We start from the raw sequence: 19,351 nt of genomic DNA, 5'->3' as shown, positions 1-19,351 counted from the left end.
AACAGTGAGTTTTAAAAAAATTCACCCTTTTACAACAGAAAAAGCACAAAATGTTTTATTTTTTCAGTATTTTTAAGCAGAGATTTTACAAAAATTTTTTTACATTAGTTTTTTTAATGTGAGTGACATGGAAATAAACCTCTAACAATCAACGTCCTATTTTCAGTTTTATCCAGTGGATGGATAAATGTATGCATGCACAACTATATATCACTGCAGGTGCAGCTAATGGTTCTCTAAATTATTGATGCTTCTGTCATTTTATTTAAATGAATTCATTCGTTGTTTAGTTTATAAATTGAGGAAAGTGCCAAACAGTGTTTGACTTCTTACAACCATAAAACAAAGAAAATGAGAAAACTCACATTTAAGACCCCGTTAACAGAGAAATGATTGATCACTTATCAAAACTGATTCACTGATTACTCCAGCTCTGGTTTGCACGCTGTTTTTTGTTTTTGTTTTTTTTTTAAAAGGCCTTTATAAATGGTTCAGAGTGTGGGGGGATAAGTGTGGCTGCAGTGAGCTCATATGATAATTTACAGTCGTATAAAAAGGGAACAATTTTGAAATGACAAAAGCTTATCTGACTGACGCGTCAGTGTGATTCATAGCTGGATGTGTCGGCAGCAGCAGAGCTGTGAAAGAAAAAAAGCCGTCAGAGAAACATACATTAATAATTCAGTGCTCATTTTAAGCTGCACCTATCTGACTGTATTAGGGAATCATTTTCTTAAATAGGACAACTGGCGCTGTAATCATGCCTTTGTTGCATATATTTATCCTCGCCCGTTGCCCATTGCAGCACTCAGATTGCTTTATGCAGTACTTCTTCCAGCCAGCAGATGCCATAAATGGCAGGTCAACGACTGCATATACCTCAGTGGTAATCTGGATGAGTACCAGGGGGACCGTTTCTGTGTATTAGGCCACAGTAATGGTCCATAATGCTGATGATAAGAGGGTGCCTCGGTACCTGTTGGAGCTCAGAGGATGTAGGCAGGCTGTAGGAAGTCCTTGGGGACGATGCCCACGGTGCCGTTTAGCTCGCCGACCCACCACCCGTGAATGTTGTACTCCTGGGCCCAAAAGAAGAAACACAGAGCGGTAAGACTCCGAGGGGGTCCAGGAACAGGAGGATCAGGCACCTTAAATCTGATGTGATGCACCGTTTAACACGAGGAACCATCTGAATGATTTTAACTGCAGCTCTTTGTGGCCTCAAACCTTTTTTAACACGCACTGAAATACAAAAACTATCAGGTTACAAATGCTTAAAGTCAACTGTGGCACAGGAAATCCAGGCAAGCGTGGATCCCATCCACACAGAGCCATGTGCAGTACTCTAATAGGCACTTTTTGTATATTAGCCTCGAGGGTTTTCATTAAAAAATGAGGCAAACGGTAAACAAGGCTATCTAGACAGCGAGTGTCTCCAATAAAACAGCTTTTTTTAACTGCTCCAAAGCCATCACCACAGCTGGCCCGTTTCCCCAGAATAATTATAACGAGGCTTCATTTCTCTACCATGATTTAAAAAAAAAAAAAAAAAAAAAAAAGGACTATTTCACGTGTGTGTACAGAAAAAACTGAAATGCTGGTTGAAGGTGACCGATTAAATCCACTGTACCCAAAAACTTCACACAACCATGTTTAGAGGTTTCTTTTTTTTTTTAAGGAACAAATATTTTTGTTACTTCTAATTAAAGCATTTATTTATGGACATTTCAGAAGCTCAATAATATAGCTTTAAAAAAACAGAAACACACCACAAGCTATTAATTGGTTTAATTAGCTAATCAACATCAGTTTGAAGGGTTTACTGTCAGTAAAAAGCCATCTTAGTTATTAGTAGATAAGAAACTCCATAAATGATTTGGTTTTTCATTTGCCGAACTGAAAGAAAATATCCTAGAAAAAAAAGGTAAAAGCATGATTTATGCAGACTAATTTGAGGCTAAAATCTGGCCTTAAAAATTAATAAATTGGCTGAAATTGTAGTTTGGCTATTGTGGGTTAAATTTGTCTGAAAATACAGGAATTTTTAAAAAATCTTTATTTGTAGCTGAAAGAATCGGTGAAATTTAAGCTGGATCAAATTTAAGCACTCATGGGACAAAATTAACTGATGCATATGAATACGAAGGGAACACAGCACGCTGAAATAACAAAACCTCTCATTCAATCTGCTTCAAGCATTTGGTTCATGAGTGAACCGCTGCATGATCACCTGATCACAGCAGCTGGGCTACGAGCACATCTGTACTGGATCAATATTTGGAAAGAAACCAGGAAGACCGGCCGGCATTTTCCCGCCCTGCTGGAGCAGAAAACCACTCATCTCTCCTCTTTTTCAGACTGGAAGCGACCGCGCAGACACTTTATCACATACATGCAGACATATATGTAAAATAAATTGGTGTTTTTCCACCGAGTGCACGCCTCAGATTCAGGTTCTGGTTCACACGCACTCTCCTGACATGATGAAAGGCCTCGTGTAGGAGGTTCAGCCCATCATCCGGCCCTGACACCTCTCTGCAGCCAGAGGAATGAGGCCTGCAGCTAATGAGCGGTGTTTGGACAGCGAGGATGGATGAACCGCTTAGGCGGTAATAAACCACAAGGCTCAAGTGTTCTAACAGCACAAACAGGTACCCACAATAAGCAGATTGTCCACCCAGGCCTCATCGTTTTCCCCCTGCAAACCTCTCTGACAGCTCTGACTGGGATGCTCCAGTGTGCTTGGCTCGCTGTCAAACTGACAGTTCACTGTGTCTGAGCTCATAACGTAGGGGAAAGTTAGGCCAAAATGGTCTTTTTATGCTCCCCATAAGACTGTGGAGGGAAAAGCCCGGTTGCGGAAAGCTGGCTCCGGTTCCCATTCGAGAGAACGCGAGGAGAGGAGGAGGAGAGGGAAGACAGACGGACGGGGGTGGGGGGGCATCGGAGAGAGGGAGCGAAACAGTTTTTCTCTCCCTTGGGGGCGTCGCAGCACTATTCCACCAACCGTAGTGACAGAGAGTTTTATTTATCTCCGCGGCCCATCTGTGCAGTCGGTCTCAAATTCTCCCTGAGAAAGGTCTTTTGGATTATCAGCGCCGCCATTTTAATACAACTGCTACATCACAGAGTGGGTGCCAATGGCGGTGGAAGTCTGTCAGGCGTGCAGAGTCCATCTTCCTCACACTTGAAATGGGTTCATCCAGAGTACACCTGCTGTAATAGGGACATTCCAAAAGGCTTGCAGAGTAAATTATCCGAATGACAAAAACTAGGCTAACTCCTCAGTGCCCCCCCTCCTTCTGTTTGTTTCCCCAGTTTCTGTCTTTTAGGCAGATTTCTCTCTGAGTGTGAAACTCTGAAATGGGGCAAAGATGAAGGTTTATTTGGCTTTGCTGCAAGACTAAAATGGAAGATGTTCCCTGTGAGGGGAAATTAAGTTTTCCCTGAGGGTGTGCCTCCTGGGAATCGTGCGGTTTTCACTGTGAGAGGTGGCACGTATCCGAGGCTGTTTGCTGCAACCTGGACACAGATTGAAGGGTGTGTGGGTGGGGGATGGCAAACAGCGCCGTGTCGTGGCGGCTGCGGCACGTCGACTCGCTGACCTCCCGGTGACTCCTCCACCAAGAGGAGCAGGGGAATGGGTGTGGGCGGGGCTGGCACTGCGAGTGGGTTGCCATGACAACACCTGCAGTATACCGGGGCGATCGTTTATTTACCACTCAGGGGGCTGGCTAATGGTGGCATTCTGATAGGCCCATCGCTCACGGCTCCCCGACCCGCAGGACGGATTGACAGCTACCCGAGCCTGGAAGCGGGGACAAGGTGAGTCGAGGTTGGCTGGCTGCAGCGAGATAGGGCGGTGGGCGAAGGCAGGTGTCGTGTCACGCCGCCATTATCCACCTAAACAAAACACATCTTTAATGTTTGTGTCAGAAAAAAAAAAAAAAAAAAAATCACCTTTTTGGGGGTAAAATTCTGCACGGATGCTGAACACATGTTTTTCTCTCATCTCACACACACATGCACAAACACACACAATCCCAAATGCATACAAACTAGGGGGAGTGCTAATAAGCCTGACACATGAGGCATCTTTCCTCGGCCACCAGCTGACTGAGGCAGGCCTTGGGCATGATGGAGCGCAGGAAGTCTCTCATTGCCCTGCCGCTGAACCCGCCGCCTGGGTGTTACAATCTCTCCCTCCCTCCCTCCTTCCCCATTTCCAACCCCCTCCTCCACCTCGTCTTTTTCCTCTCTTCCACATCTCTCCTGTAGCAACCTTTCCGCCTGCATCCTCTAGGTTTTTATTCCCTGCTCTCCTCCGCACTGGATGCTCTGCAGCCCTCTGCAGTTCTTCCATCACTGGTGACCCTAATAAAGAAACATGGACACCTCGGCCAGGCACAAGCACGCAATCTGTAACCTGTTATCAGGTTAACGAGCCCCTCCTCACTCCTCACACAGGTACACTTCACAAGTGATAACACCTGAAACTTCAGGGGAGAGTGATCATTCTACTCGGAAACATGCATGATAACCGGGCTTAACCAGAGATGGAAATGGCTACTTGGTGTCCTTTTTTTTCCAAGTGGGCTTTTAATTAAATCAGTGAATTGGCTTCAAATTGGAAACATGACAGAGCATGAGACCGTCTGAAAATATCTCAGGGACGATGAGATTTAATAAAAAGAAAACCTACTCGCTCCTTTCTAATGCACGCCTGGGATTACAGATAGCTCCTTAACTTAATAGCAATTTAAAGTGGATTTGTGTATGCCACTGAGTGTCTGTAATGATGGCTGTTTACGCCGCCCCTCATTTATAATAATTAAGCAGAATGGATTGGGGGGTGGGCTGCTCGGACGCTGTTCTGGGCTATTGGCTCGGGCTGAATAATGACCTACTGTAGTTGACCGGGGGATGACCGCTGCCTCCTGCATGACCCCAAACCCCAGACTCACCCCCTGCTACTTTGGGTAGTAAATAGGATGTCTCTGCCTGTCTATAGCGTCTTGGTGTCTATGGTCACAATAGCAGCTAGGGGTCTTTAAATGGGTGTGTGACAGCGAAAAGGAGAGAGGGGGGCAGGGTTCACACAAAAGAATAAAGGGATCCCCTCCTCTTTGTCTCCCTTGCTTGACTTTTCCCATCTGACTGTTTGACCACTTTTCCTTTTCTTCACGTGCTTTCAGTCAGTCTGACCTGAGGGCAGTGGGCCAGAAAGGATTCGTAGGAAATATCAGGAACAGAACGTGGAATATTTTATTACAATTTTGAATATCTGAGCTCGAATTCTGCGGGACTATAATCCTCAACAAAGTCTTTACGGCTGTAAATCAGCTTTCAATGTTTGTAAAAGTTGTCACGAAAAAAAAAGGACTAAAAACCACCACTAGGTGTCAGTGGTGTCTACGTTCTCATTGTCTCTAACAGCCTGAACACTTTGGCCAAAGCTGCAGCCGATTGGCTGGCCAGCTGCCCTCTCTCTGGGCTTTGGTTGGACAGGATGGAGGAAGCGAGGCGGCTGCGGCAGCAGCAGGGGCAGCACTTGCCAGAGTTTTAAGGACCCTGGATGGGTTTGTGCCATAAATCTCTTCCCACTCCATCCCGCCGTTCTCCATGAGTGCCTGTGGGAATACAGGAATGTGACAGCTGACCTGTAGAGCCCACGTCTTTTGATTCCGGACACATAAATTAGAGGGCAAGAATGCATCTTATGGTTTAGACAAAGTACACAGGTAGTACATGTGTCAATGAGAAGTGGAACAATAAATGACCAATAATATCCCTTTGCATGATGCAGGCGAAGCGATGATGCTGTTCCACTGCTCCTGATGTGACTGAGACATCTCAACAAGTTCAATCTAAAACTGGAGATACTGCAAAAAAAGACCTGCGCTCACTCTTATTTGTCACGGCGCGCTAAAATGCCAGCGTAAAGCCGTAATGTGCATCAGAAAAATGCAAGCTCTCAGAAATGAAATGCCAGAGCAAAAAAGAAAGAAAGAAAAAAAAGGAAAAAAACCCCCACATGATGGATCTGAGCGTGCGTTTCTACCTCATGTTTTAGCATCGGCGCAGGGCAGAGTTAGGCATCGCTGAAACCAGGCGGCGCGGTCTGCGAGATTAATTCTGTTGAACTAATGGGATTCATATGAGTTGTGAGGTTTCTAATTTATTTACTTTGTCAGCGATACACACACACACACGCACACATACACAAGGGGGGGAAAAAACACAAATACAGTAAAAATGCCCCCACTTTACAGTAAGTGAGAGATCAATAATGATGGATGAGGGCCTTTTATACAATCGGCATGTTCTCCTCAGTTCACAGCCATATGACACCACGCCTGTGGCTATCCCATTCTGCACTTCAGCAGTCAATCACATCGCAGCTTTAAAAATAACAGTTTGTTAGCACCATTGATTTAGCACTTAGAGCGTGTCCTTATTACCTTGTAATTATGGTCAGTGTTGACATAACAGCACAGACAACCAGGCCTCCCACCCTCTGAGAGAATTTATGGGCCCTGGTTTTATTACGGCCATTTCGTGTGCCTGGGTCCCCGTTAAGCGCCGGGCTTGAGTTCTAGCCAAGGGCCCGTATTTCACTCATCGAGGTCAGGGTCCTTAGGAATTCCCCCCGTAAAACTGAATGCCGCTGGGGGTCTACGTACAGAAGACACAGGGCAGCCCTCCCCGAGGGCTCGTTAAAATGAATAGGCGATTACAGGCTATAATCCAAATAATGCTATTCATGAGGGGAATGTGATGCTATTAGGACGCAGAATGGGACACGGGTGGAGTCGTGTCTCGTCACAGTAAACCAAACATTCAGAAGTCATGCGGGCATCACCTCTAAATAATTTACAACCTTCGCTTTAAGTCCATTAGGAGGTAGTTAGGGCGCTCTCTCCTGGCCCGTCAACATGTTATGACTTCTGAGTCCAGCCTGACAAAACAAGAGTAATCTCTGTCACCAGGACTGGGAGATACAACAGCAAACTCCTGCGTCCGACCCGGACTTATTTTGCCTTTAAGGTCTTTGGCGGGGCAGTAATCTGATGCGTACAGTGAAAAGTAATACGGCGAGCGAGGCTGAGCCCATCTGAGGCGGGTCTGAAGCCCAGAGCCAGGACCCCTTTGTTTCGCCAAGTACGCTGCCTTTGTCATTCCTGTGAAAAATGGACACGGCTGTTTTGACATCTCCCCCATCAACCAGCACACGCAGACATGAGGAGGCTGGCATCTCATTAATCTGGCACTGCCAGAAGAACCTCAATTATAAGTCCATCTTCTGTGAGGAGCATTTCTCACCTGTGCTTTATCTGCTGTTATAAACAGGAGGCTCGTATTCCTTCAGCACAAGCTGACATCATTTATACAGCTACATCCAAAACCCTGACCTCTCTGAGAGCACCGCTGCACTGAAACTGCTGTAAAGAAAAAAAAAAAAAAAAGGTACTGATAATTAAAATTCACTGCCATCTACTGGTGATTAAAGATGCAAGAAATCATGACAATGAATACCTAATTTTGTAATCTCTAGCTCATAATTACTAACAGGAAAAAAAGCTTCCATCTTCCTACCTCTCCTCCTCAGATAATTTAGTCTAAACACAGAACATGATGATTCAATTTGAAAGCAACCAATAGCAACAGTCTGAGACAACTCCCTGTACGCAGCAAAGTAAAAGTAGCCAAATTACAGGCCATCGATTTCCAGTCTTTTCTCTGGTAGATACTCTGCATGGAACTGCACGATGGCCATAAAACACGAGGAAACAGACTGAGGGAAAAGAGCTGAGATGCAGGATGGCTTCACCTGCAGTTTCACGTCACACAGAAAAGGAAGAGCTTCGCATGGCTGCCTGCTCAATTAACCCCTGTGATAGAGGCCCCGTAATGAACAGCAGCACCATTACGCAGCGCCCGAATGGCACTTCACCCTAGTGGCCCGCGAACAGACAGTGGCACTGCTGGTGCTTCTCTGCTGCACAGAGATGCTAACAGAGGAATCAAGGTTTTAGAGATGTTATCAGCACGTTCAGGAAATAAATGAGTACGAGGTGATTACTGGAGTTGATGTTGTTTAACCCTTAAGTAATTACACATTTTACACATCTGCATCCCATCTTAAACTACTATAACTGTGCCTGTAATTATATCTACGAGTCAAGCGTGCAATCGGGGGCGGATTCCCATTAGGGACGATCGGGGGGGGGGAAAAACGAGAGTTGTGAGAAAAGTTTAAATGGCCCTTTGTATTATTTTTGTGCTGATGGTGATGCTGACCTTGCTGATGATGTAGATGAGATCTCCTCTCTGGAAGGTCAGCTCGTCTGACTCGTCGCCCTGGCAGTCCCACAGACCCTGGTAGTAGTTGGAATATTCTGATGACCAAGCTGAAAGGTGCGAACCTTGTTTGCCGCTCTTCTCGTCACTATCGTCAGCTTGATCTGCAAATTCCTCCTCTGAACAAACAAAACAGGTAGAGGGTAGTTTATTTCAACAATCATGATCATAATTACTGTGGTCACTGCTGACATCATGATTATTTACACAGACAAAAATAGTGGCCTTATTAAATGTATAAAAAAGAAGAAACATGTCTTTTTAACCCTGAAGTAACAAAATTATTTTCTATATAGTAATACATCTCTTTTATTAGTTGATCATACCTGTACTGTTTCCTTTATCTATGACAGATATTCTGAAAGATTCAAATGTGAGTAATTCTGGTTCTTAATCCTTCCACCGGATCTTCATGCCATATTCAGCTGGTTTAGACGGGATCTACTGCCTGAAACACGCACTATCCAAATATCCCTTAAAGTCTGTCCACAGCCTGCCTGCCTGCACTGAGTGGTGACACCCCAAGTACTTCAGGTTATCTCTGAATGTTGTTCTCGGTCCATCAGACATGGAAAACGTCACAATGTTACAATAAAATCAAAGCCTATAATGTTAAAAATCACCAGAACGTTGCAAAACGGAAAGCTGTAGGAGAAGCAGATTAACAGTCGTGTCAGGAAACATTTTTAAACTAATATCACAGCAATGCACTCAAAATACACGGCTGACCCCATTCAGTCACATAATTAAGTGGATTTTCTTGAATTTTAATTACTTCAACCAAAAACTAACTACATAAATTAACGTGAACAGAAGTAAATCTTCAGAGAGGCTGAAAGGCAAAACAAAAGAATTACTGTTAAACAGAATCAGTTTAAGTATTTCATATCAGTTAGCTCGCTTTATTAACTGCCTGAAGCCAAAATTGGTACTTAAATTAAAAATCTGATTAAGTGCACAGCCCTGCTCAGAACCCAAATATTTTAATTTCAGTATCTAAAAGAAACCAAAGAATTTTTTAATAACAATAAAAGCCATTACCTGCAGAAGGCCTGACTTTAACAGCTACTTTTTGTAAATAATTAATTTTTGCCTCACATATTAAAGAGAAATGAGCAGCAAAGAAATAATGACAGAGCCAGACAAACAGAAAAATTAATAAACTTCATCATCTGCAAATCCCTGATGAATCTCAGCACGACACAAGCTGTTCATTCTTCTTTAACAAGAATGAACTCTGTCATGAGGATCAGTTTGTTAAACCCCAGGCGGGAAATGTTAAAGAAGAAGAAGAAGAAGAGGTTTTTCTTTAAGCCACGCGGAGGCGGACAAGTCATTGACTGCGGGGCGTGGCACCCGGTGGTCTGAGAGGTGACACGGTGATACGCCTGCCCTCTGTCTCCCACATCCATCCTCAACACAAGCAGGCTGACAGCAATGCCACAACCCAGCAACACTATCCACCTTCCAGCACAGGCTGCACCTCTGCTTCCAGGAAAGACGACACACACACACACACACACACACACACACACACACACACACACACACAGTATATGTGCTTATGTGTCCAGTTTGAATGCAGAAAGTTTATTTCATGCATATGTGAGGGACATCTTTATCTTCCTCTGCTGTTTTCTTTTCTTCAAACAGATAATCACGGTTTCTCTAAAAAAATACAAACACAAAGTACAAACTGCTGTACTTTCTTCCTACACCAAATGATCCAAATGATCAAAAAATGAGATTTTAAATGTGCTCGCAGCAGGCCCAGACATTTGTTTGCTCCTCTTCGACTGCGAGCATCGTTCCGTCGAGAGGCCACCGCCATGGGCGAGCGCTTCCTATATCAAAGTGATTTAATTTTCCAGTCAATAAAATCAGTCATCAGCATCAGAGCCAATACCAGCCGCTGCTCTGCATTCTGCCTGCAACCGAGTTCTGCTGCGACAAAACTGACGTCGCCTAAAAATGGATGCTGCAGTCAAGGATGCCATTTTGCAAGTTTGCAAGTAGACAGACTTCACTACGCTGCCATTAGCACTTGGAACATATCAGGAGGAAACTGGAGAATAAGACACCGTAAGACTTCCTTTGCATTCCCAACTAAGGGCACACATGTCTGGAAGTCCCTTTTAAAACTTTCCCAGTAATACCGGGTGACTGGCAACATGGTGGGTAACACTAAGAGCTCCCTGTTTCTCCTGCCCTACAGGAGACAGTTTATCCTCTCCGCCCAGGACACTCTCACAAAAGTTTTTTCTTCCTGGATAATTTAAAAAAAAGGTTACAAAAATAGGTAATTATTAAGTAATGCCAAGTAATTACTAGGCATGCTCCTGGTGACCAGTCTACTACCTGATTAAATGGGAAAATTAACGTTTGTATAACAGCAAGTGTGCGAAAGGAAAAAGGCATCCCCATGCATGCCTGCAGAGCCAAATGCTGCTTTTGGATACATGTTTTAAGATTTAAATGACTAAACTTGAGCTGAATAGTGTTCAGACCTCTCCCCCTTTTTTCCCTGCTGCTAATATGGGCTCTACTAGCACCTGTGCGCGAGGTGGTTACAGGCTGTTCAGGCCGAGTGGTTAAACGTCAGTTCATTCTGTCACAGGTGACATTTTACAAACCAAAGCGCTGCAGAACAGTGCCGGTTTATGTTGTTAACTTACATCACAGAGAGAAGCATGCCTCCATCTGCTGGAGCTGCAGCCGCAACTAACAATTAACCGAGACTGTAAATTAATAAAATAGAAATTTGTTTGTGCCTTTGTTAGATAGCGACAGATGACAGGAGGGTGGGGAGATAGAGCAAAAAGGATAACATGCTCCAAATTGCCCCGGCTGGAATCGAACCCGGGCACACGGGGCACGCTTCCACCAAGTGAGGAATGAGTCACTGTTGGTGATCAGCACTGGTTGGAACGTTTAGCAACATCTACTCGCTCATACCCATTATTAGTAATAATCAGAAATTAGCTTGATATAAATACAAGCTACATGTGGTTATACTAGCCTGTATGTAACAAAGGGTAATCATCACACCTCCTGTTTGGTTTAATCAAATACTCCCATGAAATTAAATATCCACGAGTGGTTAAAAAACAGTATCATTAAGCAGCTTGGTCTCATTGTGGTGCTTAAAGGAAGTTATCGGTTTGTTTTTGGTTTGTCTGGTTTCTTTTTTTTAGCAGGATCGCTAAAATTGTTACATGAGGACCTGCATAAACACCTCAGCAGAGGTGTGTCTCAGCTCAACTGAGAAATGATTCAGATATCGTTCAGGATGCCATCCTGCAGAGGCAACTTCATCCTGAGCCGAGCTGCTCGTTTCCTTTTGTCTTTGGCCTCTTATTATCCTGTAATCAAACTTTATTTATATGCACTTTTTATACAACTTTGCAGCTCAAAGTGCTTTATAGAAAACATAACATGACATCGCTCTCTCACACAGACACACACACACACAGATCGCTACACACCACAGCACAATAATCATCTTTATTAACCGTGTTATTCCCTATTATTACTGAGCTGTAGTTGCTTTTATTTCCTATTAAAAAGCACTCATTTTAGATAAGAACATACACTGCTTTAAAAAATGTCACCTTTTTTTAACTTAAAAAATAAAATAATTTGTTTATTTTATGGCTGGAGGAAAAAAAACTAAATGTGCTTTGTATGAAGAAAATGCTTACTAACTGTCAATGTCAATTATCAATGTAAGGAAGAATTATTTCTATTTGCTGAGAGATAAAGGTTCCTAAATACAAACATGGCAGCTGATCAGTGAAAATTACTCCAAAATATAATTATTGAGGAGTCTGTAATCAGTGTGTAAAAGCTGAGCAAAGGGAGGTGCAGCATGATTGATAAGCGAAGGGGTGAGAAAGTGAACGAAAGAGCCCGTCATTCGATATGCCATCTGTGGTCAGGGTCGGTACCTCTTCCCAGATGGCTCTGAACGCCAGCGTGACAGTTTGAAGACTGATTCCCCTCTCACCAGTGATTTTGGCAAAGGTAATGTACTCACTGAGTGAAACTGAATCTTGATGTATCTTATCTAATAGAACGAGTGATGGACGACGGCCCTGAGAAGATCGGATCACCCCTTTTGTCCTTCTTGGGATCTTGTAGCCATGGGACTGTCTCTCTCTCACACACACACACACACACACACACACACACACACACACACACACACACACACACACACACACACACACAGTTCTGGGGTCTCGTCGGTCAAACTCTAATTTCTATTAAAGATGTGACATTAAGAGCTTCAGAACTATTTTAAGCTCCGAGAGATGCAGTTTTTACTTCCTTTCAACTAAATTGCTGTTGCCAGGCAATTTTAGCCAAAACTCTGCTTAGTGGATTGAACTGTGAGCCATTTGTTGCCTGGCAACATTAGCTAATTGGACGGTCTGTGACAGAGCATTCGAAACTAGCCAGCTCTCGCTGATTTCACCAGTGTAACTTGTTCAGAGAGATAAGGAGGGCGCAGATTTGGAGTAGGTGTAAGTGAATCTTCCTCTTCCTGTCCTGCAGCAGGCAACCCAGTGCTGACAAGCTCATTAGTGTTGCTTGATTTAAAATGAGTGATCAGTCTGGAGGCATCTGGCAACACAAATTTCGCAGCAGGGAGAGATTGCAGATATTTCTTGCTGCAAAAATCCCTCAGGGTTTGAGTGACTGTCTGACTGAGTATCATGAGGGGTTGTGTGTGTGTGTGTGTGTGTGCGTCACTTTCCTTTTTATTTATCTGTGTGAATGTGTGTCTAACCACATCCTCATACCTGGCAGCACTTCGTAGATATCTTCGTCATCGTCCTCCTCCCCCACTACTCCTCTTTCCAAGGAGGCCCGGGTCGGCCGAGGTTGGAGATCGGTGCCCACCCCGTCAATGTCATCATAGGTATCCTCGTACTCCTCCTCCTCCTCGTCATCGACAGGGATGAAGCTGGAGCTGAGATCTATGAGGGACAGAGAAACAATGTGATATAAAGTGTTAGCATCAAGACGGAGCACAGCGTGGCACAGAAGACAGAGACATGCATTAAGGGGTAAAGTGAGAGAAATGCCCGCCGCGTCCTCGCTGCACAACGGGGCCGAGACACGTGCCAAACAGCAGCCCTGGATACAGGCTGCAAATACTTATCATTTTCATTAGCTGTTAGTGTCTGTAAGTTTCTGAAATAAGCAATGAATTGTTGTTAAAATGTCAGGAAAAAAGCCTTTCTAATTTCCATTTTGTCTGACAGCTCAAACCTAGAAGAAAAGGATAAGAAACAAAGGGGAAAGCAGCCAATCGTCACATCTGAAAGGTCAGATCTACCAAATGTTAATACAATAAGTTATTGCTTGTTGTCGATTTTCACTTTATAATTTTCCACAATCCAATAAGAAACCTCTCCCTCTCACATCTCCCCCATGGTTCCTGCTTACCATCTGTTTATCATATCCATCCTGGGTCGTCCTACTGATTAAGACGCATCCCATCTAATTGCATCTTTTGTTGCCTATCATATCCCCCCTCCCCTCTCTCTCTCTGTCCTTGCATTTAAAGCAAAATGTCCTGGAAAGCATGGTGATACACTTAGATGGATTCGAAGGTGAATAGGATAAATAATCATTTGCATGCTCTGTTTTTTGCAGTAAAAAAAAAAAAAAAAAACTGTGCTGGGAGGAAGTAAGACAAACTGCAGAGTGTCTGTTACTTCCCGCAAATCAGTGGCCCGGCCCGAGCCCATTTTAGAGGAGACGAGGCACGACTGCTCGCTCAGATAGAGGAGCTGTCTCATTGCAGGCGACTGGCCACTGCAACACAGGGTATCAGGTCCTCTGCCGTACACCAGCAGCCAAGCAGAAATCAATGTCACTGGAGGATAACCAGAACATCTACCAATCAATTTCCTGTAAGTTGGAATTCGGTAGGAGGATTAGAGGAGGAGTGGAGGAGAACCAGAGCTACACGATGGTGCACATGACATGGCGGGCGACATGTCGAATGAGGTGATTTGGGATTCTTGTGTTGGCTGGGTGGTTAGTGATGGATGGGGCGGTTTTCGTATGAGTCACAGATGATAAAGAACTCCCTCGCACTTCTGACCTTTCTGCCCCTCGAAAGCACAAAAAAACTTTAGTACAAAGGAACATTTTTTAGAACATTTATGCTGCTTTAACTGTATTTTCCAATTAACCTATGTGACTTTTATCTATCAATAACAGTATATATTTGTCTTGTGTAGAGAGAGAAGAGGAAAACAAAGCAGGGAGTGGTTTTTCATAATGACTCACATGCAATAAGTCAGAAAAGGTAAACAAAAGAGAAGCTGGCTTACCTCTAAGTACAAAATTGATTTGGTCCACCCACTCTCTGGCCTCTTGAGGGCTACTGGCAGTGAACTGGAAGGAGAGCGGCAATGATAATATTGTGATTATCCTTTAAATGTGCATTTATGTGCCTTGAGTTTTGTTTCTAGCTATCTAACAAGAACAGAAACAGAAAGAACATATATATTAAAAAAATCCACCTCTAAATTATTTAAAAATGGAGTGACTGAGGAAGCATTTATTTAAGGCTGAATAATACTGAAGTTATGAATGAAGAAAAAATATTTATAATAAATTTCTGGAACTAAAGATTTAGTCTATAAATGTTACACAGATTCAAACCTAACAAAAAGGTTTCTTCAATTACCAACTTACAAACTTAAAGCTCTGCACAACAATGGCAGGAAAAAAAACTGCTCATTTAAATCCTACAAAAAACACAAAGTGCCAGCAAGAAAACATGAAACACAAAGACACACACTACACACAAGAAATAAGAAACAGGTGAACTTAATCAGACACAAGGGCTGATTAACAAGGGCAGGGAAGAGAACAAAGGAAGGAAGCAAAACCACAGAAAACCACCAGAGTATATAACCTTCAAAATAAAACAGGAAATAAACTGAAAGAGAGGCAGACAAATGGGTCCAGAAAAAGGAAAAACAAGAATGTAGGAACATAACGGAACCATGGATAATACAAAAAACATGGCAATAAAAAAAAAAAAAAACACTTCTGCTCACGCTGACCTTAAATCTCTTTGCCTAGTGGACAAATTTCCATAAAAACTGTGTATATGATATAAAGGTTGCTGGTTAAGTTTGTATTACATAATCTCATAATGCTTGAAGCAGCCGTGACTGATGATAGAGCGGGTTTCCTACTAATTACAGGGTCAGCAGTTGGATTCCAGGCCTCATGCGTAGGTCACGCCTTGCACGACTGCTTTAGTGCTCTTGGTATGTGTGAAAGAGTGAATGAGAGCCTTTTATACAAGCAGAGACCATAGAGTGAATTTTAACTTTAGTATGTTCTGATGGTTTGTAAATCACCTCAAACATTCACCATCTTTATCATTTCAGTACTAAAATTTATTTTTATTACAGTTTTGCTTTAATTTAGACACAGTTAAGTTTAAGAACTGTTTTAAAATCCCTAAAAGTCTTAAAGTACCACAAGAATGAATCTTATAACCCAGAAATGACAGTCACATTTTGCTCTTCAAGTCTCCTGAACTCAAAAGTCAATGGGGCCTTTAGAACAGGTTATATGAAACCGGGTGGTTCGGACATGTTCACAGCAGGAACAGCGGATATACTGGACCAAGGATGTTGAGTACAGAGCTGCCAGTCAAGAGGAAGACCACAGAGGGAATTCATGGATGCAGTGAAGGACACGCAGAGGGTTGGTGTGACAGAGGACAATGCCAGGGGCGGCATGAGAGGGAGCCAGATGATCCCAAAAGCGAGCAGCTGGGGGTGTGGTTCAGACCTTATTTCGATATTTTAACATGTTTTACTACACAAAGCATGAAAGTACACACACAACTCACAGATTTTGAAGTTATTACATGTACCAGTTAAGGTGTTCTTTAACTAGAGGTTAAATACTACTACAAAATCTGGTGAGAGGATTCAGCATAGGACCTCTGTAGTGGTGACAAGAAGTCGGTGAGGCGTAGCCTAACGTTAGTGTTTTACTTCTTATGACTGTATTTATGGTGCAAAAAGTTTTTAAAAAGTGTTTTTTTTTAACAAGTATAAACATTTATTTCCCACAGACTGATGTTATCCAGCTTTCTGTCTAAGGAACCAGGGCGATGCTAATTTTTGGGCTGACCTAGAAAAAACTTCATCCCTGCACTACAGTAAATATTATTTTATATTCTTTCAAAGACTTAGTAAAGAACAGGCAGAAAAATCAGGTCAGCTCCATTAAATTCTTCACAATTTCACTGTAGTGTAGTTCTTTGTTTAAATGCTTGCTGTTTTTAACTGCTGATCATTTACATGCATTTAGTTAATAATGTGCACAGATTTGCTGTGGTAATACCGACCTGGAAGGGCCGTTTGCCGGGGGCACTGAGCTCGAAGCAGGCACTCTTTTTGGAGTCCTTTCTCAGGTTGGACACCATCTGTACAGTGTAGTCATTGATATAAAATGAACCCTTCTGCTGTTTATCTGTAGGGGGAGGAGGAGAACATGTGGTGGGATGATATCCACTTCAAACCTATGAAGCTGTGATGTTTCAGCATGGCGGCATTTGAAAACAAACCTTTGTCACTCCCAAAGTAGTAGAATATTGAATTGTTCAGGACGCACCATCTCTTTTGCCACTCTGGGCCAAAGAAGCTGTGGTCTAAAGAAAAAAAAGAATCAAACACAGCAAAATTATCCACAGAGAAGCAGTTACTCACAAACACAACAAATGGGGGGGTACAAATCAAATGGGGATTTTCAGCGAGCCTGTTAATTATCTGTTCTCGTACCTTTCCGCTTCTTTTCCAGGTAACCTTGCTTCAGGATGTTGTTGAGATCCTGGGCTGCCACTGGGAGGATATCCTCATCATCTGAGAACAAGCACACATGAAATGTCTTATTATGTCTGTCTAAAACCAACAAATAAATAAATACATCAAGGAAGCAAAAGAAATGATTCATCACATGCAAGAAGCTAAAATCAGACTTTTCTTGATACATGACTTGATGAGCAATTTTCTTTTTCCTGTGAATCAGCTAATTGACAAAACTAATTGCTTCCTCAGTATCTCCTTATAAGCCACGCATAGACTTCTTTTTTCCCAGGGCAGAATATAAAGTCTCTAACCCCGTGGATCAAATACATCCCCGCTAGTCTTTAGGAAACCGGGATCAATACTTCTACAGTGCTGCTGAGCACTGCAGTCCATTCATCTGCTCACATTGCATTTTAATGAGAGGGAACAGCCCTCTCGTCAGTGCGCAAAAATTCAAAGTTTAAACATGACAGGATGATAGTTAGGTGATAAACGATACCCGTAAACCCCACCCAGAAAGAGCCTGGTGAAAATGATTTTATCAGATGTCTAAGCAATGTCGAGATTTGGCTGCAAAGTGAAAAGTTGTTGAAAAGATGTCACTTCATGCCTAAATGTGGTTTAAAAGCCTCAGCGTGCAGAAACATTACATTTCCAGTGAGACCTGTAAAAATAAGCTCCAAGCACCATACAACGAGATCCACTGCAAACAGTTTAATTTAAGTCTGATCACAACCATTTCACAGCCAAATAAAATATCAATCAAAGGTTATGCTTAAAAAATGCTGTCTGCAACTTTTAACATTATTTTAATCAAATATTCAAACTGCTTTTGAAGTATTTGAAATAATATTCCTGTGAGGTTAAAATGTAACTAAGATGTAATGTTGTGACTCTGAGGAAGTTTTGAGAATCTTTTTTAAAGCACGGCCACATCAGTTTGTTCATCCTTAAACTCTGGAACGCCGACTGTCGTAAAATTTGCTCCTCAGCTGTGAGGTTTTGCACCCTCACGACTCTAAAGGAGCAAAAATATCAACTTTGGCCTTAGCTGAAAAATAACTGTGCTGATGTTGGAGATTAAGCTCTCTGATGTTGTTCCTGAACATCACTTAGACGTCACTGATATTTGAAAAACCTGCAGCTAAAAAGGTTTTAAATGTTAGGGCCTAATGATCTACCAATGCTATTGCTGCACATTTTATTATTAATAATTACATTTTTTTCAATATTACCCCACCTTTAAAAAGAATGTTTTAGGAACAAAATAACTTGCAGGTAAAAACACTAAATTACACTGTGTATTAATGTTCATTTTAGGACCAGCAGTTAAACCTGATTATAAACTTGAGGTGTTTGGAGCTTTCAGACTTTTTTCAGACTGCTAATCAACAGAAAAATGTTCTGAAGACTACTTTAAGATGCTGCTTTAAGATCTCTCTGTGTTACAATGTTGCAGTTAAATGAGATAAACTCTCCACAGAGATGCTGTTTAAATCAGCTGCTCCGTGTTGAACTTATTGTTGAAATTGTCACAGAAAAATCTGAATATTTTCCCGCTTTGTAGCCTTAAGCTGTTAGAGGGGAACTTGACCTCAGATTGGCCTCGCGGACCATGTGTTTCAGTGGGAGTACCTGGCTTTTCTACGTGTCAAAAACAAAGCTCAGCTTCCTCTGAATTCATTAGTCAATGGGGACTGGAGGAGCAGAGGAAGAGAGGGAGCTCCCTTTTTAGTCTGAAACACAGGAACAATTCAAAGACCATTTGCACGAGTCAGTGTGACAACCCCATTCAGAGCAGCGATGACAGGGGGAATGCCTGGAGTCCATCCCCCTCAGAGAGGGCCTGTTTAACTGCTGGGAAAAACCAAACATGTCAACCCACAACTGGCTCCTCTGGCTTAAACAAAGAGCACCCCCAACCCCACACCCCACCCCAGCATTAGACAAACAGGAACCTCTGCGTCATTCATAAAAATCACCAACAAGGAGAAAACTAAGTGGGCATTTAACCCAGCTGAATGGCCACTCCTGAACCTGCTATCTGGCATCTTTTCACAGCGGGTTTCATCTAAATAACTCGGCTCCCGAGGGCGAAATAAAGCTGTTATTATTGTTTTGATTTTATTTTT

At 42.7% G+C, this 19,351-nt stretch overlaps 1 protein-coding gene across 2 annotated transcripts in view; it reads right to left on the bottom strand.

The window, feature by feature from the left end:
- Positions 1-81: 81 nt before the first annotated feature.
- The window catches only part of skap1 (src kinase associated phosphoprotein 1), a 39,369-nt gene continuing 20,099 nt past the window's right edge, over positions 82-19,351 (bottom strand). For both annotated transcript variants that reach the window (XM_030755483.1, XM_030755484.1), the window contains 8 exons: positions 17,193-17,273; positions 16,979-17,062; positions 16,760-16,884; positions 14,712-14,775; positions 13,167-13,343; positions 8,302-8,480; positions 977-1,079; positions 82-638 (listed from right to left, as the gene is read on the bottom strand). In XM_030755483.1, coding sequence (XP_030611343.1) covers positions 987-1,079; positions 8,302-8,480; positions 13,167-13,343; positions 14,712-14,775; positions 16,760-16,884; positions 16,979-17,062; positions 17,193-17,273 — 803 coding nt within the window. In that variant the 3' untranslated portion in view covers positions 82-638; positions 977-986. The remainder of the gene's footprint in view (positions 639-976; positions 1,080-8,301; positions 8,481-13,166; positions 13,344-14,711; positions 14,776-16,759; positions 16,885-16,978; positions 17,063-17,192; positions 17,274-19,351) is intronic.

Source organism: Archocentrus centrarchus, chromosome 19 (genome assembly GCF_007364275.1).
Source record: "Archocentrus centrarchus isolate MPI-CPG fArcCen1 chromosome 19, fArcCen1, whole genome shotgun sequence".
NCBI classification, from domain to species: Eukaryota; Metazoa; Chordata; class Actinopteri; order Cichliformes; family Cichlidae; genus Archocentrus; species Archocentrus centrarchus.
This window is presented reverse-complemented; position numbering and strand designations above follow the sequence as displayed.